Source organism: Myxine glutinosa, chromosome 2 (assembly GCF_964187855.1).
Source record: "Myxine glutinosa chromosome 2, kmMyxGlut1.1, whole genome shotgun sequence".
In the NCBI taxonomy this organism is placed as follows: domain Eukaryota; kingdom Metazoa; phylum Chordata; class Myxini; order Myxiniformes; family Myxinidae; genus Myxine; species Myxine glutinosa.
This window is the reverse complement of record NC_136262.1, coordinates 38,597,007-38,622,754: the sequence shown is the minus strand read 5'-3', so window position 1 is coordinate 38,622,754 and position 25,748 is coordinate 38,597,007. Positions and strand designations below refer to the sequence as shown.

General features: G+C 42.2%; 1 protein-coding gene across 1 annotated transcript in view; it reads right to left on the bottom strand.

Moving 5' to 3' along the window:
• Nucleotides 1–25,748, bottom strand: part of LOC137422634 (uncharacterized) — a 64,614-nt gene that overhangs the window by 18,483 nt on the left and 20,383 nt on the right. The window contains exons 10-17 of the mRNA XM_068109348.2: nucleotides 22,154–22,207; nucleotides 21,902–21,973; nucleotides 10,079–10,114; nucleotides 9,916–9,960; nucleotides 8,763–8,795; nucleotides 8,342–8,488; nucleotides 7,858–7,912; nucleotides 5,009–5,197 (exon numbers count right to left, since the gene is read on the bottom strand). Coding sequence (XP_067965449.2) covers nucleotides 5,009–5,197; nucleotides 7,858–7,912; nucleotides 8,342–8,488; nucleotides 8,763–8,795; nucleotides 9,916–9,960; nucleotides 10,079–10,114; nucleotides 21,902–21,973; nucleotides 22,154–22,207 — 631 coding nt within the window. The remainder of the gene's footprint in view (nucleotides 1–5,008; nucleotides 5,198–7,857; nucleotides 7,913–8,341; nucleotides 8,489–8,762; nucleotides 8,796–9,915; nucleotides 9,961–10,078; nucleotides 10,115–21,901; nucleotides 21,974–22,153; nucleotides 22,208–25,748) is intronic.

Below are 25,748 nucleotides of genomic sequence, written 5' to 3'. Positions count from 1 at the left end.
TCGATAATGCCGGGCCTATTAACGGCAGCATGATTCTAATAATTACGGACGCGCACACAAAATGGATTGATGCCTACGTGACGTGTGGTGCTATGTCAGCCATTGTCATCGAAAAACTCAGACGCTGTTTCGCCACTCATGGTCTGCCCAGGATGGTCGTGAGTGATAACGGTTCGTGTTTTCCAGGTCCGAGTTTGCCGAGTTCACACGTCGGAACGGCATCAAACATAAGTTTGTCAGCCCACATCACCAGGCTTCAAATGGCTTGGCCGAACGATCCGTGGGAATCATCAAATCCGGATTGCAGAAACTTCAGGAGGGAACCCTGGAAACAAAGCTTTCTCGTCTCCTGTTCAAATACCGCATCACGCCACAATCAACAACCGGTGCAGCTCCATCTGAGTTATTGATGAAACGACACCTGAGATCGACACTTGACAATCTCAAACCGGACATATCATCAAATGTTTATCAGAGCCAGCTTAATCAAAAGTTGGTGCACTATAAGACGTCCAACAGTCGCTGTATCAACATTGGAGATCCAGTGTTTGCCCGAACTTTTGGTGCAGGTGCGACGTGGCTACCGGGGGACATCATCGAGAAGCCAGGTCCACTGTCCTGCGTGATTCGCCTGCAGGACGGCCGCGAAATTCGTCGACATCAGGACCACATAACCTACCGTCACTGTCAGTCGATAGAGCCTGCAGCATCGTCACAGTCAGAACAACAGTTCGACCCGCCACTACCGGAGATCGTCGGGGCCGCTCCAGCCGGCTCGGATGCCCTGAAAACCTCTGCGAACGCTACACCCTTCGTGGAGACCAAAGGAATCACCTCAGACTCTGTATCCACTGGTACACCGCCACCCAAAAGGATCACCTCGGACTCTGTATCCACTGGTACACCGCAACGCTCAATGTGTGAGAGAAAAGCACCCGACCGTTTGAATCTTTGAACATGTTCTATTTTCACGTTGACATATGTTCTATTTTCACATTGACACATGTTCTATTTTCACGTTAACACACGTTCTATTTTCACGATGACACACGTTCTATTTTCATGTTGACACACGTTCTATTTTCACGTTGACACATGTTCTATTTTCACGTTGACACATGTTCTATTTTCACATTGACACACGTTCTATTTTCACGATGACACACGTTCTATTTTCATGTTGACACACGTTCTATTTTCACGTTGACACATGTTCTATTTTCACGTTGACACATGTTCTATTTTCACGTTGACACATGTTCTATTTTCACATTGACACATGTTCTATTTTCACGTTGACACATGTTCTATTTTCACGTTGACACATGTTCTATTTTCACGTTGACACACATTCTATTTTCACGTTGACACATGTTCTATTTTGACGTTGACACACGTTCTATTTTCACGTTGACACACGTTCTATTTTCACGTTGACACACGTTCTATTTTCACGTTGACACACGTTCTATTTTCACGTTGACACACGTTCTATTTTCACGTTGACACATGTTCTATTTTCACGTTGACACACGTTCTATTTTCACGTTGACACACGTTCTATTTTCACGTTGACACACGTTCTATTTTCACGTTGACACATGTTCTATTTTCACGTTGACACATGTTCTATTTTCACGTTGACACATGTTATATTTTAACGATGACACACGTTCTATTTTCACGTTGACACATGTTCTATTTTCACGTATTTTCATTTTTCTCATAATCGTTTGCACACATATTTTCACATGTTTTGGAAATGTTGCTTTTGAAATGTCAATTTTGGACCGATTTTGGAATTTTGGACTGATCCGAACGAAACTTGATGGACAGGTTGGGTGTGTGACAAAGACAAATTCATTAGATTTTGGTAACAATCCATATTCGGATAAGAGAAATTTAAAATTTTTTTTAGGTGATTCTTCACCATTGGGAGATCGGCCAAAACTATATACTGTATAGCATGATATTCCAAAAAGTTATGGACAGGTTTTAACGAAACTTGGTGGAAGAGTTGTTTAGATGACAAGAACAAGTCAGTTAGATTTTGGTTCAGATCCAGATGCATATCCGACCTATCAGTGGATACAAAACATAAACTGTCCAGCCTGGGTGTGTATGCGCTGTATCTAGTGCCGTTGTAGTTCTAATTTGATGTTAATTTGTGAGAATGCCAATCGGAAGTGAACTAGTGAAAGTGCTACCCAGTTTGGGGAACGAGTAATACCTGCTCCCACTGGGAGTGAAATATGGTGTTAATATACTATATATATATATATATATATATATATATATATATATATATATATATATATATATATACCTCCAGTAATATATACCTCCTTCTACAGGTCGTGCCTCTTCTTCTTCATGTGATAGACGGACGGAGGACCCTCTTTTTGTAATAATAACACCCGTTCCCTCTGGGCGCAAAAATGTATCAATATTCGCTCCCTCCAGGAGGATCAGTGGGTAATTAAACCACTTGCACTATTCTCCATGTACAGGAGAAAATCACAAGTCGTTTCCCCATTCTCGTCATGGTCGGGGGAGGGGGGGGGGGGGGTTAAGGGAATTATTTTGTGCCCAAGACCTGAACCTGCGTGACCCAAACATCTGTGCAAAATTTGTTGAGAATTGACCCAGCCGTTTTTTATTTGATAATGATCATACATACAGTCTACAGTACATACATACACACACATATACTGCATATGTATATATATACACAACCGGTGAAAAGGTTTAGAACACCTCAATTTTTCCAGTTTTTATTGAAATTTAAGCAATTCAAGTCCAGTGAATAGCCTGAAATGGTACAAAGGTAAGCAGTAAACTGCGCAAGGTTAAAAAAAAGTTTAGGTTATAAAAAACGGGAAAATAATGCAAATTGCACAGTTATATTGTAAAAAAGGCCTTCTTCAGGGAACAAGTAATGGGTTAACAACTTACAGCTGTTCTGCAGCAATGTAAGTAAATTAAGCCTTGAAAGTTGATGCAAACAATTCCTACAGGTGTCCCAACGTCTGCTGATTACTTGATTACAAACCCCCTGTCTGTATCAAAGCAATATTGGAACAGACTGTTATTGCACCCTCCGAAGCATTATTTGAACAATATTGCACTGCAGGAAGTAGTATATTGGAAACTGGAGGAAACTCTGACAGGAAGAGGTCTGGCAGACCCAAAGCTACAACAGAATCAGAAGACAAGTTTCTGAGAGTCAACAGCTTATGTGATAGGCGGCTCACAGGACAACAGCTTCAAGCACAGCTTAAAACAGGTCGAAGTAAGCAAGTCTCAGTTTCAACTGTGAAGAGAAGACTTCGAGCTGAAGGTTTGGCACTTCGAGTGGCAGTAAGAAAGGCATTGCTAAGATGGCAAAATAAGAAAAAGAGGCTTGCCTGGGCCATGAAGCACCACCAGTGGACTACTGAAGACTGGAAGAAGGTCTTATGGACCGATGAATGAAAATTTGAAATCTTTGGTTCATCACGTAGGATTTTTGTACGCCGTCAAGTAGGTGAAAGGATGGTTCCCCAGTGTGTGGCACCAACTGTCAAACATGGAGGAGGAAGCGTGATGGTCTGAGGCTCTTTTGCTGGATCCAGAGTCGGCGACTTGCACAGAGTGACTGGCACCCTGAACCAAAAGGTCTACCACAGCATTTTGCAGCACCATGCAATAGTGCAATACCCTCTGGTATACGCCTAGTTGGTCAGGGGTTGATCCTACAGCAAGATAATGACCCTAAACACACCTCCAGGCTATGTCAAAACTACCTTCGAGGAAAACAACAAGAAGGTAGGCTTCAAATCATGGAATGACCAGCACAGTCTCCAGACTTAAACCCCATCGAGCTGGTTTGGGGTGAACTGGACAGAAGGGTGAAAGCAAAGCAACCGCCAAGTGCAACACATTTGTGGGAACTTCTGCAACAGTGTTGGCAAGAACTTCCCGAACAATATCCATTGTAGAAAGAATGCCACGAGTGTGTTCGGCGGTTATATCTGCAAAAGATGGCTACTTTGCTGAGTCAAAAATTTAAATTAAATTTCGTTAAACAAAACGATTCTATGATTTCTTTTTGTATCTCCAATTGTTTATTTGTTGTATGCTTAATTTCAGAGTACATTGAGACATTAAACTGCGTAAATTTCAATAAAAACTGGAAAACTAAGGTGTTCTAAAACTTTTGACCGGTAGTGTATGTACTGTATAATGATTGAAAAAATGAAAAAATGATTTTGAGGATGATGAGTCTTTGATGGCCGCAATTATTTCCACCTCGTGGAGTTGGCTTGGTTTGATGTTATACTAAGTAGATCAGGGCACTAATTTGTAATTTGTTTAGGGTGCCGGAGATAGCTCACCCACTCCGCGAAGGACACCGTGAGATCGATAACGTCCACCAACTAAGGCCAGCAGACAGTACACCCAGTTTAATGTCCATCCGATCCGAGGGACAGAGCACACATTGATGCCTCACTGCTAAACACCAGGACGACAGTTTAGAGCTGGATCGAGATTCCAACCCAGGCCAGACAGATCGAAGACGAGTGTGTGTGCCTCTATCTAGGAACTAAGCTTTCCTCACAGCCTGGAGACTAAAAATATATAATAAATTGAAAAAAAAAAGTTAAATAAATCACACAATGGTCTTCAAAGCAAAATCAAACAGCTGGAAAGCACCATGACGGCAAGTGGAGAAAGACGTTCAGCTTTTGGAGCAACAACGTTCAGAGGCAAAGGAAGAATTTATAAAACAAATAAATATAAGAGACGAAAACAAAAACGAATAAGAAGAATAAAAACTTGGTGAAGGTAGATGTTTTCGCGAGTCCTCATAGATCATTATTACACACAAGTGGACATCTGGACCACTCAAAGTAAAGGATCACATTTTACTTGGTTTATATTATACTTCATAATCATTTTGGAAATACAGATTAAATTTACAACAGCACTGTTAATGTACAAGTTCCTCCTCTTCAATATAAGTTACCTTTTGGTCCAGGATTTCCCACAACCCCAGGTGGACCCTTCAGGCCCATAAGGCCTCGCGGTCCAGGCTGGCCAACAAGACCGCTGTTTCCGGAAGGACCAGGGGGACCAGGTTGACCGGGACGCCCGGGTAAGCCGATGGCCCCTGCGGGAGGCTGCCGGATGCTCGCCGCCAGCTTGGAAACTTGCTCTGGTTTGATACGGGTGGAGGGGAGAACAGATGGCACGTCAACCTCACTTTATGTGGGGGAGCATCCTCGTGGTAGTGGGTAAACGTGACTCTTCGTCACCGCATTCGACATCCCCATCAGTGACCCTTGGTTTGTTATACCACATCCCTCGTTAAATGTCAGACACACACTTTTAACTTGAAAGGTCAAAGGTCATGCTCAGGAAATCGGAGTGAAAAATCTGCTGCAAATTACAAACGTCATTCAATATGCTGGAAATCAGCGACTTGGATATTTCACAGATCAGGGGTAAGTATGTGACATCGCACGTGTCATATATGTGACATCACACGTGTGACATCACACGCGTGACATCACACACGTCATTTAATATGCTGGAAATCAGCGACTTGGATATTTCACAGATCAGGGCTAAGTATGTGACATCACAAGCGTCATATATGTCACATCACACACGTCATCACACACGTGACATCACACGCGTATGTGACATCACACGGTCATTTAATATGCTGGAATTCAGCGACTTGGATATTTCACATGTCAGGGCTAAGTATGTGACATCACATGCATCATATATGTGACATCACATGCGTCATCACATGCATGACATCACACGCGTATGTGACATCACACGCGTATGTGACATCACACGCGTCATTTAATATGCTGGAATTCAGCGACTTGGATATTTCACAGATCAGGGGTAAGTATGTGACATCACATGCATCATATATGAGCCTTTCTGATCAATGTTCTTCCTGAGGTTCCTATATTCCTCTATGCATCAATATATTAGTATGCATGCGCATCATGAATAATTCACTACCTTGCTACATTAATATAGTGGTCTATCAAGGTACAACAAAAAGTTGTGCACAGCAATCCTTCATGAAATTATCTTTTGCTTCTCCCTTAAAATGTTTATAGAGACTGAGGTGCTAAAGTTATATGGAATAATGGAATACAAACTTTCCAAAAGCTAAGATGGGAACATGCTGTCCAACTTTAACAAATTTGTTGAATGAAGCATGTTTCGTTTCATGCGAGACAAAATTGCCCAAGTGAATGCGATTCCACAACAATTCATGAACCACTTATGTTGTGTGCTATGGAAAAATGTACCATTTTCTATCTCGCAATAACACGTGTGTGACTTTGGCCGATGGGTAGAGGGACAGGGGCAGAGCTCAGATTGGTGACAGTTCAGGGGATGGAGAGATCTTTGTAAAGTCTGCCAAAGGTATGCCGGATGTCTTGGATAAAGCAAAAGTTGTACACCAACTCGAGAGACATGCTCTACATGTACAGGAAGTTGGCCAGTCTATGCCAACATTTATTTATATATATTTTCTTAAAACATCAATGATCCTCAAACAAATATTAAATAAACCAAAGCAAATCAACCTACTTCCATCTTCACCAACCACACAATAGCTGCCCATCCCACATCTCTTACCTTACTCCGACCTCCAAGCACCGTGAGAAACAATTTTGGTTCTCCAAACAGGGCTCATCAGTCTGGACCTGTCTCAAAGCTTGGTGATCCAGGTAGAGAACCAAATTGGTATCCATGGCAATAGCAATCAGGAAGGGATGGAGAGGAAGGGGTGCGAGCTTGTGTCATGCCATAAACATTCCAAGTCCTGTGTAGGACAATGCAATACTGCCCCAAACGTAGGCATAAGGGGCCGGCACAGCCAATGAGAGGTGCAGAAACTAATTTGGACACTCCAGGGGTCTTTCCCCCCAGGGGGATTTATTTAAAGGCAAGGGTTCATTGTGAAATGAGGGGATCGTGTATACTGGGGGTTTAATAGGATGGTAAAGCTGGACTGTCAGTGCAGAACTGAACAAAAATCAAACTCAGTCAAATTTACATCGTGAATGAACACTTCTGAACACTGAACACTTCCAATCCATCAATACACCAATTTATGTATTCTCTTATCATTGATACTTGCTGGGGCTTAACTATATGCTCACTTTTAATTGGTTGATGTAAAACATAGCCTGTGGCTGCTGGTTGCATCATTGTTGGGATGCATCAGTTGGCTGTGCTACTGATGCAGCGCCCCCTGTTCCTAATAAGCTGGTACTAATTGCACGACCTCGAAAGGATGACACGCCGAGGCAACCCACCTGGTGTTATGTAACGGAACGACATGGACTCAAACTCAAGACCCTAAGATCTTAAGCCAGCCACCTTAACCGCTAAGCCAACACCAGTATTAATTGGTTGATCATTTGCTTATTGTTATTTGTTCTGTTTTTATTTGTCCCTGTACTTGGAAGTATAAAAACCTTATTATTACATTCCAGGATCGTCCACATCTCCATCCCAAAACTACCTGCTCGATACGTTCAAACTCCAAATCAGGTGAACCATGTCTCCCTATAATCCAAATTTTGATTGAGGAGCAATGCCTCTGGAATATCCATCTACTTTCCCCTTCCTAATCTCTCTAGATTTCGTTACCCTTGTGCCCCTCGCACCCCCAAACACCCCATATAAAACATCCTCTTGGACTCATGATGTTCCAAGATACTTCTTCACATTAGTGATGGAGGGAAACATTGACAGAATCTTGGATCTCCAGCTTAAATGGAAAAAAATATTAATTTGAGCAATCCTTCTAATTATGATCATAAGCATCACCTTGAAGTATCCTCAAGCAAACGTCCTGAATGTGCTTATCTCCTGGATCACGTCCCTGTACACAGACACACGCACACATGCGAAATTATATTATGGTGTCATCGGATTTTGTGAATGTTCTAGTGATTCCATCAAATCATTCCTCAGAGAACATTCCAAAGGTTTTTGTGATATCTATGATTGTGTTTTTTTCTTTCTGGGCAGAAACATTAAACATCGGGTCTTAACAAGGTAAGAGGGTCACCTCTATACCAGATGAGGGATAATGGAATTGGGACGAAGCAAAAGCTTCAAGATCAATTCCCGTGGAAAAGATTCAGTGAGATCTCGACAATCCATGAGAACATTTGCTTAATGTCTCTGTTGGATCCAATCTTTCAGCAAAGGAATACGATAATTACTGGAGGAAACATTATATACCGGAGCTTGCTAATTTAGGGAACACCTGAGAGAATACCCGCTCAGTTGGTCCAGTTGTACTCACGGGATCTCCTTGTTTCCCTTGCATTCCATGCATTCCACGCATCCCTGGGATTCCCCTTGGCCCAGGAGGACCCGGAGGTCCTTCAAGACCCACTGGACCCTGGGGTCCAGACGACCCTCGTGGCCCCATCTCACCAACTACACCGGGCTGGTGGAGAAGGATTGACAGTCACAAACAGGTGGGAGCTTTTGATCATATTTGACAAAAAAAACAACATGTCATCAGTATGTAAGAGCAGACTGACCAATCGGGGAGTGAGAAATATAGATCGAATGAAACACGTAACTAGCAATACATATCTCACTTCAATAAAAGAAACACAGTCATAGATTGTTAGGTTCAGACAGAAATAAACATTTAATCCAACATATTGAGTCTTATATATCGGATATACAGAATCCATCAGTGTTTAGAGACTCACATCACCCTTGGATCCAGTCAATCCAGGTGGTCCCTGCAGGAAAAATACATATAAAGTAGATGAATAACCAGATTAACAATGACAACATAATACAAAAAGTAATATAACATACATAAACGCAATCATGAACCAGAATGGCACTCGGTAGAGCACATACCTCCACCAGGCTGAACAGTTTATGTTTTGTATCCACTGATAGGCCGAATCGGAATCCGGACCTGAACCAAAATCTAATTGGCGAATTTGTCACCTAACCAACTCATTCACTAAGTTTTGTCATAATCCGTCCATAACTTTTTGAGATATCGTGCTATCTATCGTTTTTGGCCCTATCACTGAATGGTGAAGATTCACTTATAATATTAAATAATTCTCGTATCTGGATTCGGATCAGGATCTTCAGAAAAATCGAATCATTTCGTCCTTGTTACACACACAACCTGTCCACCTAATTTAGTCCGAATCCGTCCACAACCTTCTGAGATATCCTGTTCACAGACAGACAAACAGACTGACAGACAGGGGTGAAAACATAATCTCCATCCACCTTCGGTGGCAGAGGTAATATAGAGGCTTATATTTTAAAAATCTAGAGTTTTATCAATCATTTCTACTGTATCTTGCCACAAAGGCGAATTTGATTGTTAATTTCGTGAAATTATTTCATTTTCATGCATCCCTCAGTTCATACCAAACTGTCTTGTCGAGTTTGGAACACACTTAGTATGGCATTATGAAGTTGTTTAAACAGAATATTGTAAACTCACCCATGGGATGGAAATCATTAGTTGACCCTAAATACTTAGATATATATATATATACGAGCCGAAAACACCCGGCGTTGCCCGGGTTCTTTTTGAATGAATTTACTACTATAATTCAGCTTTTACTCGCGGCCGTAGAAGATTGACTACTATAATTCAGCTCAGCTTTTAATTGCGAAATTGGCCCAGCCTGGCCGAGGTGGGCCTCGACCGGCCTCGCCACCCAGCCTATAACCTTCCCGGGGCCCGTCCCGACATTTTTTGTTTTCGAGGTTTCCTCCTATCTTTCACCATTCAGGAGATTAGCGCCTGAATGGTGAAAATCCCACAGATTTTCTTCCCAACCACCCTTGGCAGCAAAAGTTAAAAAGGAATAAAAAGGTACTCACAGGATCCCCTTTTTCTCCATCAATACCTTCCAAACCAGGATCACCCTAAAAAAAACATTGCTTTTAACTTTATAAGTGACTGGTGAGTCAGGTAATTTAGTCTGACTGGTAAGCCTGTTTGTGGATCGACAAAGCAACGTAGGAAAGGGTTAACCATGCTCACCTGGGAACCTTTACCACCAGCTAGACCCATGTTACCCTAGATGGAGATGGGGAAAGACAGATCAACACAAGAATATAATTTGCAGGAATGAATGTTTATACACAGGCGAGCGATAACGGCACAATATAAATAATAATAATAATTTATACTATGACAACTGAAAATATTATCCCAATTGTCATAATTATTGATACAATACTTTTTACTGTCTCCCATTACACAGGTGTTTCCAACGTCTGGAATGATAAGGAAATTAATTTCACAATCTCATAATAATAATTGCTCAATTTCTGAGCTACCTACATGCGCCCGCGCATCAAACACGGATTTAGGGGTGCAGCTAAAACAGTTCATTTGAGAGTTTATAATCTGCACAATCTCATTTAAACCTTCATTTTTAAAACTGCATGGATGGAGGTTAAGTAAATGTTTGTTCATAGAAAGAGCCCTTTGCTATTTGCTGCCAAGATAGCCTCATGATATGCACACTCGTCTCTGAGCTGTCTAGCCTGAGTTTGAATAGTGACCCAATTAGAAACTCACCCTGGTGTTTCACATGCAGGTGGAGGCATCAAGGTGTGCTCCGTCCGTTTTCTCGACGTTAAGCTGGACAAACCATCTGCCAACACTGAATAGTGGCTAAATATCAAAACGTTGCCTTTCACGAAAAGTAGGTGAGTTATTGCCCGCCCGCGCCCTGGGGAGATCACAAATTCCTGCCAAAATCACCTTGAGCCAAAAGTTAGGCCTTCCCAGGCCTGGTGTGGTTTGTGAAAGACATGGACCAAAAACATTCCCTAACTTCACAAGAAGTTGGAAATAATTGGGACAATTAAAGTAGTAGTTGTTGTGATATGTAGTAGTAGCAGTGGTGAGAAAGTGTTGCTTTTTAAATCCTTGATTGCAGGATGCTTGAGAGAGGTAGCACACACACCTTTGAGCTGTCTCGTCTCGTGCTTTGCAGGGAATGCCATCCTTGAAAGAAGATGTTAAGCTAGCTGTCTCTTCTGCAAGCATTACCTTGTGGGTATTCAAAATCCCACAGCAACTTTAGAAAAGAGCAGGCTGTTGTGCTCTGGTACCCCAGCCAAAATTTGAATTCCTGTCCTAACCTAATGGTCACAGAATCAGTAGCAAATAGTTGGCCCAGCCCTCCCTCCACCTCAAGAAATGACGTGATCAGAAGCCAAGTTCTGGAAAAATAAGAATTGGAATAACCCTTCATTCGGATGATCTTATTTGAAAAAATATTTCCCAAGTAAAATTCCCATTTGATGGCAACATTTGTTTTTTGTTTTTTACTCTGTAATCAAAAACATTATCAAAAGGCCTGAAAAATACCACAGCAGACCCCTAAAATTTCATTTTCAATGCTATGTAAAGAGACTTGATGAATCATCAAAATACTTTGCTTTCTACAGTGCAAGGTAGTACTCAGAATGACTACTCCATTTGGTGGGCAATAAACAAACAAAGATTTAGAAAAGCTGCCATCAAGACCAGTTTCGCCCAGCACTGTTTCAGACATTTTTTGTATACAGAGTCTAAGCTCATGGAAGAGCAGGATGGTAACATGACCGAGGGAATAAAGACAATGTACAGAGAGTAGGACAACAGGTCGACATAACAAGCAAGGGAATGAACAAACAGGCAAAGCGGAGGGGAGGAAACGGTAACCTGCAAGTAAGAGGGTTGGGTTAAATGGAGGTAAAAAATATCATGGGTAGGTATTGGGGAATGACATGAGATAATGGTGCAGGGAAGAGTATTAATGATCTGGCTTTGGAAGGCAGTTAAGCAAGCAGAATTTTTTTTTTTTTTTTTGGTTTACCAGTTCGAGGCTCGTGTAAGAGCTAATAAAGATAAGGATAAAGAGAAACAAAGAGGTTGAGGTGTGTGGAAAGCATGAATTGTGAGAGTTTAACCAGGAGGAGATTACTCGAAGAACACGTGAATCCTGCAGGATCGGGGATGAGTTCACGTTTCGTTTTTGGTTTTTTTTCCATTGTATGTCGAGGCTCATATAAGAGCTAACACATATAACATATACTAAAGGGAGAGGGAGACAAGAGGGAGTGAGAGAGGAAAGCAAAACAACAGTAGGGAACAGGGACATTGGGAGATCTGTGGAAGGGAGAGGGCTGGGCGGATAAACAAGATGAACACTACAAGGGATTTCAGGAAAGAAAACAGGGAATTTGAAGGAGGTGGGTATGGGGTGCATTAATGGAGGTAGAAAAGATCATGGTTTTGAATGGGGGAAGATAAGAGATGGTGGTGAACAGCTGTTTTAAAGACCCAGAGGGAGGAAAGCGATTGAAGAGAGTGAGGGAGTTTGTTCCAGAGACAGGAAAAAGAGGAATGAAAGAGTGAAGGTGAGCAGAGAGTCTTGATTTTGGCAGTTTCAACAGCAGAGGGTTGCAGGCAGTTCTTGTGCATCCTGCAGGAATATTTAGGGGACAGAGCATAGACAGAGCAGGGGGAGCAAGGCCTAGAGGAGTCGGTAGAAGACAGAAAGACTGCCAAGCTGGCTGTGGTGAAAGAATGAAAGGCCCTCAGAATCAGCTTCATCGTGGGAAATACCAATGATCCTGAAAGCCTTGGGTTCTACAGCCTGAAGCCGAGCTAGTTGTGAGGCAGGAGCACCAGCCCAGAGGGGAGAGCAGTACTCCATTGAGCTGCGGATGAAAGCCTTGTATGTGGTGAGGAGCTCAGAGGTGCTAAGGAAGGACTTCGCATGACGGAGGATGCCCAGTCAGCGATTGGCTACAGAGGCCAGCGTGGAAATGTGGTTCTCCCAGGAAAGATCATGATAGATAGTGAGACTCAAAAGTTTAAGTGACAGAACATCTTCGAGATGGATGTTGAGAAAGTACAGTGCCTTAAGAAAGTATTCACACCCCTTGACCTTTTTCACATTTTGGTGTGTTACAGGCTGAATTTGAAATGGATTCAATTGAGATTTTTTTTTTGTCACTGATCTACACATAATATCCCATAATGTCAAGAAGGATATTATATTTTATAAATCTTTACACAATAATTAAAAATAAAATACAGCTTTGAGGCTTCTTGGGAATGTCTGTATTAGCTTTACACATCTGGATTTGGGGAGTTTCTCCCATTCTTCCTTGCAGATTTGCTCATGCTCTGTCAAGTTGGATGGGGAGCGTCGGTGAACAGCAATCTTCAAGTCTTTCCACAGATTCTCAATGGGATTCAAGACTGGGCTTGGGCTGGACCATTCAAGGACTTTCACGTTCTTGTTCTAAAGCCATTCCAGTGTTGATTTGGCTGCATGCTTGGGGTCATCGTCCTGATGGAACGTAAATCTTCACCACAGTCTCAGTTATTTTGCACTCTGAAACAAGTTCTCCTCAAGGATTTGCCTGTATTTGGCTCCATTCATTGTTCCCTCTATCCTTACAAGTCTCCCAGTCTCTGCTGCTGAAAAGCAACCCCATAACATGATGCTGCCACCACCATGCTTCATGGTAGGGATGGTTTTCGATGGATGATGAGCAGTGCATGGTTTCTGCCATATGTAGTGCATTGCATTCAGGCAAAAGAGTTCAATTTTCATCTCATCAGGCCACATAATCTTTGGCCTCATGCTCTGAATCTTACACCTGCCTTTTTGCAAGCTCCAGACCAGGCATGCTGTCATGTGCCTTTTTCTCAGGAGTGCTTTCTATCTGGCCACTCTCCCATAGAGCCGAGACTTGTAAAGGGCTGCAGAGACAGTTGTCCTTCTGGCAGATTCTCCAATCCCAGCCAAGGAACTCTGTAGTTCTGTCAGAGCAGTCATTGGGTTCTTGGTCACCTCCCTGACCAAGGTCCTCCTTGCCCTGTTGCTCAGTTTGGTTGGATGGCCAAGTCTTGGGCGTCTGGGTAGTGCCATATTCTTTCAATTTTCAAATAATGTAGCTCACTGTGCTCTTGGGCACTTTCAACACTCAGGAAAATGTTTACACTGTTACCCAGATATACAGTCACGTGAAAAAGTAAGTACACCCCATGTAAAGTTTTGACTTTTTCAACATGTTTCAACATACAGCTATTTGATCTTCATTTCAACAATATTGACAGATAAAGGTGATATAATATAACAAATATCATGAAACATTAACATTTTGTAGTCCATTGTATAATTTAAATAAACATAAATGCAAATTTCGCATGTGGAAAAAGTAAGTACACCCTTGGCTCTAATAGGTGGTATTGCCCCCTTTGGCAGAAACAACCTCAAGTAGGTGTTTCTTATAACTGTCTACCAGTCTCTGACATCGACTGGGAGAAATTTTTGCCCACTCCTCCATGCAGAATTCTTTCAGCTGTGCGATGTTTGAGGGGTTTCTTGCATGCACAGCTCGTTTCAAATCCACCCACAACATCTCAATGGGATTTAGATCCGGGCTTTGACTTGGCTATTCCAGAACCCTCCATTTCTTTCTTTTCAGCCATTCCTTGGTGGATTTACTGGTATGTTTAGGGTCATTGTCATGTTGCAAGGTCCACCTTCGGTTCAGCTTCAACTTTCTGACAGATGGCCTCACATTATCCTCAAGCACCCTCTGGTACAATGTAGAATTCATAGTGGATTCTATGATGGTGAGCTGCCCAGGCCCTGATGCAGCAAAGCTGCCCCAAACCATAATATTTCCACCACCATGCTTTACAGTTGGTATCAGGTTCTTGTGGTCAAATGCTGTCTTTGGTTTTCGCCAAACATGTCTTCTGGTACTGTGGCCAAATAGCTCTACCTTTGACTCATCTGTCCAGAGCACATTGTTCCAGAAGTGCTGGTCTTTGCCGAGGTGTTCATTGGCAAACTTTAGTCTTGCCCTGATGTTCTTTCTGGACAGCAAAGGTTTCCTCCTGGCACACCTCTCATGTAGATCAAATTTGTGCAGCTTCTTTCTAATGGTAGACTCGTGCACTTTGACATCAACAGCTGTTCTTGTGGTGAGGCTGTTGCCCAGAAACAACTTGCCTTCGTCCCTTGGAAAGCAAATCCAACGGAAGGAAATCTCATTTCCTTTCACAAAGCCCGAAACAAGTGTGTGTCCACCCTCAGGAGAGCCAGGAAACAATATCTCTCCGTTCTCAAGACCGAACTCTCTTATCTGTCTCCCTCTTCCAAATCCTGGTGGCGTCTGGTCAAATCCGTTTCTGGTGTTTCTTCCCCCTCCATCCCCTCCCTTACCTCAAACGGCTACACAGCTGACTCCGCACGTGAAAAAGCTGAATGCCTCAACTCTGTGTTTGCCTCTAAATCTTGTGTCCCAAACCCATACCTCTCTGTACCCACCATACCTAGTCATACCCTGCTGCTCCTGGACTCCGTGTCCTTTCCTCCTGACAAGGTGGAAAAGTTTCTGTCAACCCTCGACTCTGATTCTGCAACTGGACCCGACGGCATCAGCCCACGGGTCCTAAAATCCTGCTCTGCCGCTCTATCTCACCCTCTCTCTGTTCTCTTCACCCTCTCTTTTGTTCAAGGTCAACTGCCATCTGCTTGGAAATCAGCCAACATCACCGCTTTGCACAAAAAAGGTGCAAAAACAGATCCTAGCAACTACAGACCAATCAGCCTTCTCCCAATTATATCAGCAAAGTCATGGAATCCATCATTGCTTCGGATATGAAATCTTTCCTCTTCTCCAATGGCTTGATCTCTGATCATCAATTTGGTTTCAGACCAGGTCACTCTACTCTGGACATGCTGCTTCTGCTGTCTCAACAATGGATGGAGGTCCTCAATGCCAAACAGGAAATTAGAGCTGTCTCCCTCGACATATCACGTGCCATCGACACGGTCTGGCACCCCGCTCTGCTCACCAAACTCTCCTCCTTTGGAATCCATGGAAATCTCCACGCATGGCTGGGGACTTCCTCTCTAGTCGTCGTCAACATGTGGCCCTGAATGGGTTTCTCTCATCTCCTCTTCCTGTTCAGGCTGGAGTTCCCCAAGGCAGTGTTCTGCGCCCCGTGCTTTTTCTGGTCTTCATCAATGATCTCTCTGACTCTCTTGAAAATCCTCTCTATCTCTTTGCTGATGACTCCACTCTCTGCCACTCCATTCCTCTTCCCTCAGATCGGCAGTCTGCAGCCTCCTCACTCTCTGAAGACTTGGACAAAATCACAGACTGGTCAAACAAGTGGAACATGTCTTTCAATCCTGACAAATCTCACACTCTTACTATGTCTCTCCGAAAAGATCGACTGGACAACCCTCCCATATACTTTCTCAACAATCCTCTCCAAGAAGTTCTGTCGCTCAAGCTTTTGGGTCTCACTATCTGCCATGATCTTTCTTGGGAAAACCACATTTCGAAGCTGGCCTCCAAAGCCAGTCGCCGACTGGGCATCCTCCGTCGTGCGAAGTCCTTCCTCGGCACACCTGAGCTCCTCACCACATACAAGGCTTTCATCCGCAGCTCAATGGAATACTGTTCTCCCCTATGGGCCGGTGCTCCTGCCTCACACCTAGCTCGGCTTCACGCTGTTGAAACCAAAGCTTTCAGAATCATTGGAATCTCCCGCGATGAAGCTATCTCTGAGGGCCTTTCACTCACTCACCGCAGGCAGGTAGGTAGTCTTTCTGTCTTCTACAGACTCCTCTCCGGCCTTGCACCCCCAGCTCTCTCTGTGCTCTGTCCCCCAAATATTTCTACAGGTCGCACAAGATCTGCCTGCAGCCCTGTTATGGTTAAACTGCCAAAATCAAGCCTCTCTGCTCACCTTCACTCCTTCATTCCTCTTTTCTCCCGCCTCTGGAACAAACTCCCTCACTCCCTTCAATCCCACTCCTCCCTCCAGGTCTTTAAAACAGCTGTTCACCACCATCTCTTATCTTCCCCTATCCAAAACCTTGATCTTTTCTACCCCCGCTAATTCACCCCAGATCCCCCTTGTTTGAAATTCCAACTTCTTTCCTGGAAGTCCTGGCAGTGTCCATATGTTTTATACCTCTCCCACCGCCCCCTTCCCATGCCCCCCCCCCCCAAAGCCCTCGCCCTCTCTCAGATCTCTCGATGTCTCCATGTCTCTCGGTCCCTGCTCTCAAATGTTGTGTTTGTGTCCTTCCCCCTCTCTCCTCATCTTGTCTACCGCTCCCGATGTTATATGTTTTATGTGTCGGTTTGTCTTTCTGTGTGATCAATGTTTGCTCTTTCACGAGCCTCGATCTTGTATACTAAAAAAAACAAAAAAAAAAACAGTGACAAGAGCTACCTGTAGGTCCCATGATAACATTCTGGGGTTCTTAGAGACTTCTTTCAGCATCTTGCGGTCTGCTCTCGAGCTGAACTTGCTGGGGCGGCCTGGCATGAACAAGTTGGCAGTTGTTTGGAATCTTCTCCACTTGTAGATGATCTTCCAGACAGTCGAATGATTGATTTCAAATTGTTTGGAGATCTTTTTAAATCCCTTCCCAGACTCGTAGGCATCTATAACCTTCTTTCTGAAGGCTTCAGAGAGCTCTTTTGATCTCGGCATGGTGACACCGCACACTTCAACAACAAAGAGCAAGCCAAAACTGAATGTCTGAGGTTTAAATAAGACCGGTTCCTCCAAGATCCTCTCCAACGATGCTCTAATCATTTGCACCTGAGCTGGTGCACCTGATTCTAATTTTAGGTATTTGAAGTAGTGATAAATGTAGGGGTGTACTTATTTTTTCCACATGCGAAATTTGCATTTATGTGTATTTAAATTATACAATGGACCACAAAATGTAAATGTTTCATGATATTTGTTATATTATATCACCTTTATCTATCAATATTGTTGAAATGAAGATCAAATAGCTGTATGTTGAAATATGTTGAAAAAGTCAAAACTTTACATGGGGTGTACTTACTTTTTCACGTGACTGTATGCCTCCTCACAATTATATCCTGGAATTCTATGGACAGTTCCTTGGACTTCATGGTAGAGTTTCTGCTCTGACATGCACTGACAACTGTGGGACCTTATATAGAAAGGTGTGTTTCTTTCTAAATCATGTCTAATCAATTTAGTTGGCCACAGGTGGACTCCAGTCAAATTGTAGAGCCATCTCAAGGATGATCAAAGGAAATTGGATGCACCTGAGCTCAGTTTGGAGTGTCATCGCAAATGCGTTGAATACTGATTGGCTCAAGACATTTCAGCTTTTCCTTTTTAATTGTTTTTTTTTCGAAAAAATAAATGCCACTTTGATATTGCCGAGTATTATATGTAGATCAGTGACAAAAAATTTCAATATAATCCATTTTAAATTCAGGCTGTAACACAATAAAATGTGAAACAATGCAAAAGGTGTGAATACTTTCTGAAGGCACATTACATGGGAGAGTTTTCCAGATGGTCTTGTCAGAGAGACATAGTGAGAGTGTGACATTCGTCAGGATTGAAAGACATGTTCCAAGTGTTTTGCCAGCTTGTGATTTAATCCAGGTCTACAGAAAGTGAAGAGGATGCTGCCTGCTGGTCTGAGGGTTGAGATATGGAGCGGCAGAGGGTGGAGTCATCAGCCAAGAGATAAAGAGGATTTTCCAGGGAGTCGGAGAGATCATTAATGAAGATTACAAAAAGCACAAGGCCCAGACCACTGCCTTGAGGAACTCCAGCCTGGACAGGAAGAGAAGATGAAAGGATTCCATTTAGAGAGACACGTTGACTACGACAGGCGAGAAAGTCCGCGAGCCATGCATGGAGATTTCCATGGATACCATAAGAGAGTTTGGTGAGCAGAGCGTGGTGCCAGACTGTATCGAAGGCAGGAGATATGTCATGTCAAGGGAGACAGCTCTGATTTCATGTCTGGCATTGAGGACCTCCATCCATTGTTGAAAATCAGAAGCAGAGTGTCCAGGGTAAAAGTGACCTGAGATCAAGCCATTGGAGAAGAGGAAGGAGTTAATGTCAGAAGCGATGATGGATTCCATGACCTTGCTGATGATTGAGAGTAAGCTGATTGGTCTGTAGTTGCAAGGATCTGTTTTTGCACCTTTTTGTGTAAAGTGGTAATGTTGGCTGATTTCCAAGCAGATGGCAGATGACCTTGAACAAAAGAGAGGGTGAAGAGAACAGAGAGAGGGTGACATAGAGCGGCAGAGCAGGATTGTAGGACATATGGTCTGATGCCGTCTGCTCCGGTTGCAGAATCAGTGGAGGATTTTAGGACATATGGGATGATGCCGTCTGGTCCAGTTGCAGAATCAAGAGTCGAGGTTTGACAGCAAGATAATTGACAAGATAATTAAAAAAAAAGAGGTGCTTCAAAGCTGAAGCAAGCAATCTCTTTAACTGCCACTTTAAAAACGTGCAGAGCAACATGAATCCACGGGAGAGCAATCAAAAAGCATTTACTGGAATAAGAAAAGAAAGAAGCAAAGATACAAATGAGAGTGGAGCTAGAAGGAGAATGACAAAATACAGGTAGAGAAAGAACGAATCACGGAAAAACAAAATAATGCTAGCAAAGAGAAATTTATTATTCCAGCCCGGGAACGTCGTTAGCATAATGAGTGGACTGACCACTCATTTGCAATGACGAAGCGAAAGAGAAGAAAGCCCAATCTTCGAAGCATCTTCGAGTCCAAAAACGCTCAATCCACAATTGCCTTTTTTGTACCATAAAGTGAACCATGTCGTGATGCGTGACCGGATCCTGCTGGGCATACTCCGGATAGTGTTGTACAAGTCAGATGATCATTCCATTCATCATATTCCCCCTACCACCCCTAAACATTACATAGTTTTTATCCTTATTGTGAAATGCAAGATACACCTGCATGATGTCATCATACTAATGCATTGGAGTGACAGAGCCATTCTCTTCTTCCTTGGTGACATCCATAAATACTTCGTTTGAAATAAGGTTTTCTGCTTTGGGAAATTTAAGTTGAATAAAGGCCATTTTTCAGCGAAACAGCATTACAACGGCGTTGAGGAAAGAATGAATGAAGAGCAAAATGGATAAGCAATTAGAGAAGGTTGCACTGAACATTGAGTCCTGTTAATAGCATTTTTTAAATGGTAAACTTCACAATGCAAGATTGAATGCAGCAATGAGGCCTCAATGAAACGGCCAGAAGAGTGAAGCTTTGAGTATGAAAGCAACGCGACATATGGAGGAAGTGAGATAAGGATAATGAATGAGTACATGGACCTGAGAAGGGAAGTTTGCTTTCTAGGATTGATGTACAGTATAATTATTTCTTTTTTTCCCAACGATTATCAAGACTACACATGAATAAGTTGCGGAATGCAATTTAACAAATTTCCAAAATTAAAGTAAAAAAAAAACTTTTAATCGATCTTTTAATAACGCAAAAATAAAAAATAATTCCTGACTTAATGATCCTATACACTCTGCTTTAAAATTATATATAAATTATTTCACCTTATTCCTCCTTTAAGACTCAAATACTTAAATGCTCAGCACAACCTCTTTTAAGACTTAAAGACTTAAATGTTCAGCACAACCTCTTTTAAGACTTAAAGACTTAAATGTTCAGCACAACATCTTTTAAGACTGAAAGACTTAAATCTTTAGCACAACATATTTTAGGACTGAAAGACTTAAATGTTTAGCACAACCTCTTTTAAGACTTAAAGACTTAAATGTTCAGCACAACCTCTTTTAAGACTTAAAGACTTAAATGTTCAGCACAACCTCTTTTAAGACTTAAAGACTTAAATGTTCAGCACAACCTCTTTTAAGACTTAAAGACTTAAATGTTTAGCACAACATATTTTAGGACTGAAAGACTTAAATGCTCAGCACAACCTCTTTTAAGACTTAAAGACTTAAATGTTCAGCACAACCTCTTTTAAGACTTAAAGACTTAAATGTTCAGCACAACCTCTTTTAAGACTTAAAGACTTAAATGTTTAGCACAACATATTTTAGGACTGAAAGACTTAAATGTTCAGCACAACCTCTTTTAAGACTTAAAGACTTAAATCTTTAGCACAACATATTTTAGGACTGAAAGACTTAAATGTTTAGCACAACCTCTTTTAAGACTTAAAGACTTAAATGTTTAGCACAACCTCTTTTAAGACTTAAAGACTTAAATGCTCAGCACAACCTCTTTTAAGACTTAAAGACTTAAATGTTCAGCACAACCTCTTTTAAGACTTAAAGACTTAAATGTTCAGCACAACATCTTTTAAGACTGAAAGACTTAAATCTTTAGCACAACATATTTTAGGACTGAAAGACTTAAATGTTTAGCACAACCTCTTTTAAGACTTAAAGACTTAAATGTTCAGCACAACCTCTTTTAAGACTTAAAGACTTAAATGTTCAGCACAACCTCTTTCAAAACTTAAAGACTTAAATGCTCAGCACAACCTCTTTTAAGACTTAAAGACTTAAATGTTCAGCACAACCTCTTTTAAGACTGAAAGACTTAAATGTTCAGCACAACATCTTTTAAGACTGAAAGACTTCAATGTTTAGCACAACCTCTTTTAAGACTTAAAGACTTAAATGTTCAGCACAACCTCTTTCAAAACTTAAAGACTTAAATGCTCAGCACAACCTCTTTTAAGACTGAAAGACTTCAATGTTCAGCACAACCTCTTTTAAGATTCAAAGACTTAAATGGGCAGTGCAACCTCTTTTAAGACTGAAAGACTTAAATGCTCAGCGCAACCTTCTTTACGATTCAAAGACTTAAATGGGCAGTGCAACCTCTTTGAAGACTATTCCTTTTTTCTTGTATGCTTTGATATGGCTTGCTTGATGCTTCTTCTTCTTCTTACAAAAAAATTAAATTACAAAGCAATTCATAATTGGTTTCATGTTTAGTTCAACAGACTTACCTTCTCTCCTTTTGGTCCAGGAATACCTGGAGAACCTGGTAATCCTTGCACCCCGGGCCCTCCTTTTTGGCCCTGAGGGAGTGAAAATCGTTCGTTAATCTTTATAGATTATTTACAGACAGTTCAGCAAGAATGTTGAAACAACAAGATTGACATCATACATTGATGTCACATGAGGTTTACAGAAAATTGAAAAGTTAAGTTTCAATGCGTCTCATGGTAAGATGAAGAACAGCATCAGGAAACACTCACGGTCGGTCCAAGGACCCCTGGAGGACCAGCGAGTCCTTCTGGTCCTGGATCACCCTAGAAGATAGTAAAATTAAGTATTAGGAAGGAATTGTAGATATATCCTGGAGAAAGGAGAAATATAAAAAGGAAATTCATTTGAAATGGCAGGTGTCCATCACCATCTCGCATTGCAGTAACTCCTGCTTGTATTCCTGATCTTTTTCAATTCCCCTTGACTATCCTCTCCACTCTACATATACATTCCCACATTTACCCTGTTTAGTCAGCTTTTCCTGTCTCCTTGCCTGTTCCTCATCTACTCAACCACTCAGTTCGCTTGTCCTATTTGTAGGTCCCGATACCTATGCTGCCTATGGGTTCATTAATTCCCATTATCTCTTGGATGCCAACTCCTTCTGCTCCATCGCTGTCAAAGTCACTGCTCTGTCTTTCAGCTTTTCCATGAACCTAGATCTCCGTATAATAAAAATAAAAATTTATATTTAAAAGGGGAATGGAAGATTAATACATGAAAGTATTGAGTCCAACTGCAGCCCGCTGTGTCCAACTACGGCCTCACTGTGCCCAACTGTGACCTCAATGTGTCCAACTGCAGCCTCACTGTGGTGAACTGAGGCTTCACTGTGTCCAAATGCAGCCCCAGTGTGTCCAACTTTGGCCCCACTATGTCCAACTGTGTCTAACTGTGGCCCCACTGTGTCCAACTGCGGCCCCACTGTGTTCAACTGCAGCCACACTGTGTCCAACTGTGGCCCCACTGTGTCCAACTGCAGCCACACTGTGTCCAACTGCGGCCCCGCTGTGTCCAACTGCGGCCCCGCTGTGTCCAACTGCGGCCCCACTGTGTCCAACTGCAGCCACACTGTGTCTAACTGCGGCCCCACTGTGTCCAACTGCAGCCACACCGTGTCCAACTGCAGCCACACCGTGTCCAACTGCGGCCCCGCTGTGTCCAACTGCAGCCTGCTGTGTCCCAACTGCAGCCTGCTGTGTCCCAACTGCAGCCTCACTGTGTCCAACTGCAGCCCAACTATATCCAACTGCAGCCCCACACTGTGTCCAACTGCGGCCCCACTGTGTCCAACTGGGGCCCCACTGTGTCCAACCACAGCCCAACTGTGTCCAACTGCAGCCCAACTGTGTCCAACTGCGGCCCCACTGTGTCCAACTGCGGCCCCACTGTGTCCATTACATACCTTGCGAAGAACAGAAATATGGCACAAAAATGTCCGCTATAAATTCCCATCAAGCACGAAGTATTCGAAGTTTACAGTATTGGCGGTATTGCATCATTGATCCATGCATTTCAGGTGTGTGTGTGTGTGTGTGTGTGTGTGTGTGTGTGTGTGTGTGTGTGTGTGTGTGTGTGTGTGCGCGTGTGTGCATGCTCCTGCGATTATGATGTATGATCAGGTTTTGTGGTTTCGTTAGTTTTAGACACAAAAGTGATACCTTTCTGTAGCCTACACTTGTACTCATTGCAACCATAACATGATTTACTATGTGTGATATTTGTTTTCATGAGCTGAGTTTATATTTAGTTAACTCACTGACCTTATACAGCCCGGTTCTTCTTTAAATTCACTCTATCAGGAAACTTTTACCTGGTGTGGCGTGCAGGTGCAACGCCGGGTACTCCTGTCTCCAGCTATAAACACTTATATACTTTACTTGGGGTACTAATACAAATACAACTTTGTCTGGGAGGTAACATAGGCTATGTGGCCGCGTCCTCATTCGGGGTTGTGGGGGACCAGGAGAGGAGCGTAAATGATCTTTGTAAATGTGTACCATGTAGCGCCACCTGGTGATGGTGGCAGATGGTATTACAATTGCGTTTTTTACCTGGGCAACACTGAGGTTATGAAGCACTCTTTGCACGGGAAAATTTTTCCTCCTTCCCTTCTCCCCCCTCCCCCAAAATGGAGGGGCCTGTCAAAGCCACCGCCCCCCCCCCCCCCCACAACGTCGGGTACTCCTGCTAGTATAATATATAGCATCATATACCAACCTCTAAAACAAAGCTACGGTTCAACCGAGGCAGTTTATTTTCATAGGATTACAATCTTGGATGGGTTGTCACTCTGACACAGGAAATCAGGGCAGGAATTTGGAATTTGTTCAGGGTGCCGGGCGATAGCTAGCCTACTCTTCGCAAAGGACACTATGGGATATTTCACCTCCACCAAAAAATGGCAGCAGGTGGGACACCCAGTTTAAGTCATTCGGAGGGACGATAGAATTACCCTTCCTGCAAAAACCTCAAAGAAAACTTTTTTTAATGCAAAAGGATGTGGAGATGAAATGCCAAAAACGATGTAAATAAGGTAGGGATGGTCACAATAAATTATCATGGGAAAACCAAATAATTGTAGTTCTCTGTCTATCCCTGCATCCATTTGCAATGATAGTAAATGTTGATTGTTTCCATGTATTAATTTGACCAGTGAAATATAAAAACGTTAAAACGCACACACACAAAAATGCACACAGATTTCCAAGATCTAAACTGTCTACAGTTTGATTACCAACACAATTATTTAATCTGTCTAAAGTTTGATTACCAACACAATGATCTAATCTGTCTTAGGTTGATCACCAAAACAATGATCTAATCTGTCTAAAGTTTGATTACCAACACAATGATCTAATCTGTCTAGAGTTTGATTACCAACACAATGATATAATCTGTCGAAAGTTTGATTACCAACACAATGATATAATCTGTCGAAAGTTTGATTACCAACACAATGATCTAATCTGTCTGGAGTTTCATTGCCAACACAATGATCTAGTCTGCCTGGAGTTTCATTCCCAACATAATGATCTAAACTGTCTGGAGTTTGATTACCAACACAATGATCTAATTTGTCTAGAGTTTGATTACCAACACAATGATCTAATCTGTCTAGAGTTTCATTACCAACACAATCATCAAATCTGTCTAAAGTTTGATTACCAACACAATGATTTAATCTGTCTAAAGTTTGATTACCAACACAATGATCTAATCTGTCTGGAGTTTGATTACCAGCACAATGATCTAATCTGTCTAAAGTTTGATTACCAACACAATGATCTAATCTGTCTGAAATTTAATTACCAACACAATGATCTAATCTGTCTGGAGTTTGATTACCAACACAATGATCTAATCTGTCGAAAGTTTGATTAGCAACACAATGATGTAATCTGTCTAGAGTTTGATAACCAACACAATTATCTAATCTAACTAGAGTTTGATAACCAACACAATGATCTAATCTGTCGAAAGTTTGATTAGCAACACAATGATGTAATCTGTCTAGAGTTTGATAACCAACACAATTATCTAATCTAACTAGAGTTTGATAACCAACACAATGATCTAATCTGTCTGGAGTTTGATAACCAACACAATGATCTAATCTAACTCGAGATTGATAACCAACACAATGATCGAATCTGTCTTGAGTTCCATTCCGAACACAATGATCTAATCTGTCTGGAGTTTGATTAGCAACACAATGATGTAATCTGTCTAGAGTTTGATTACCAGCACAATGATCTAATCTGTCTAAAGTTTGATTACCAACACAATGATCTAATCTGTCTG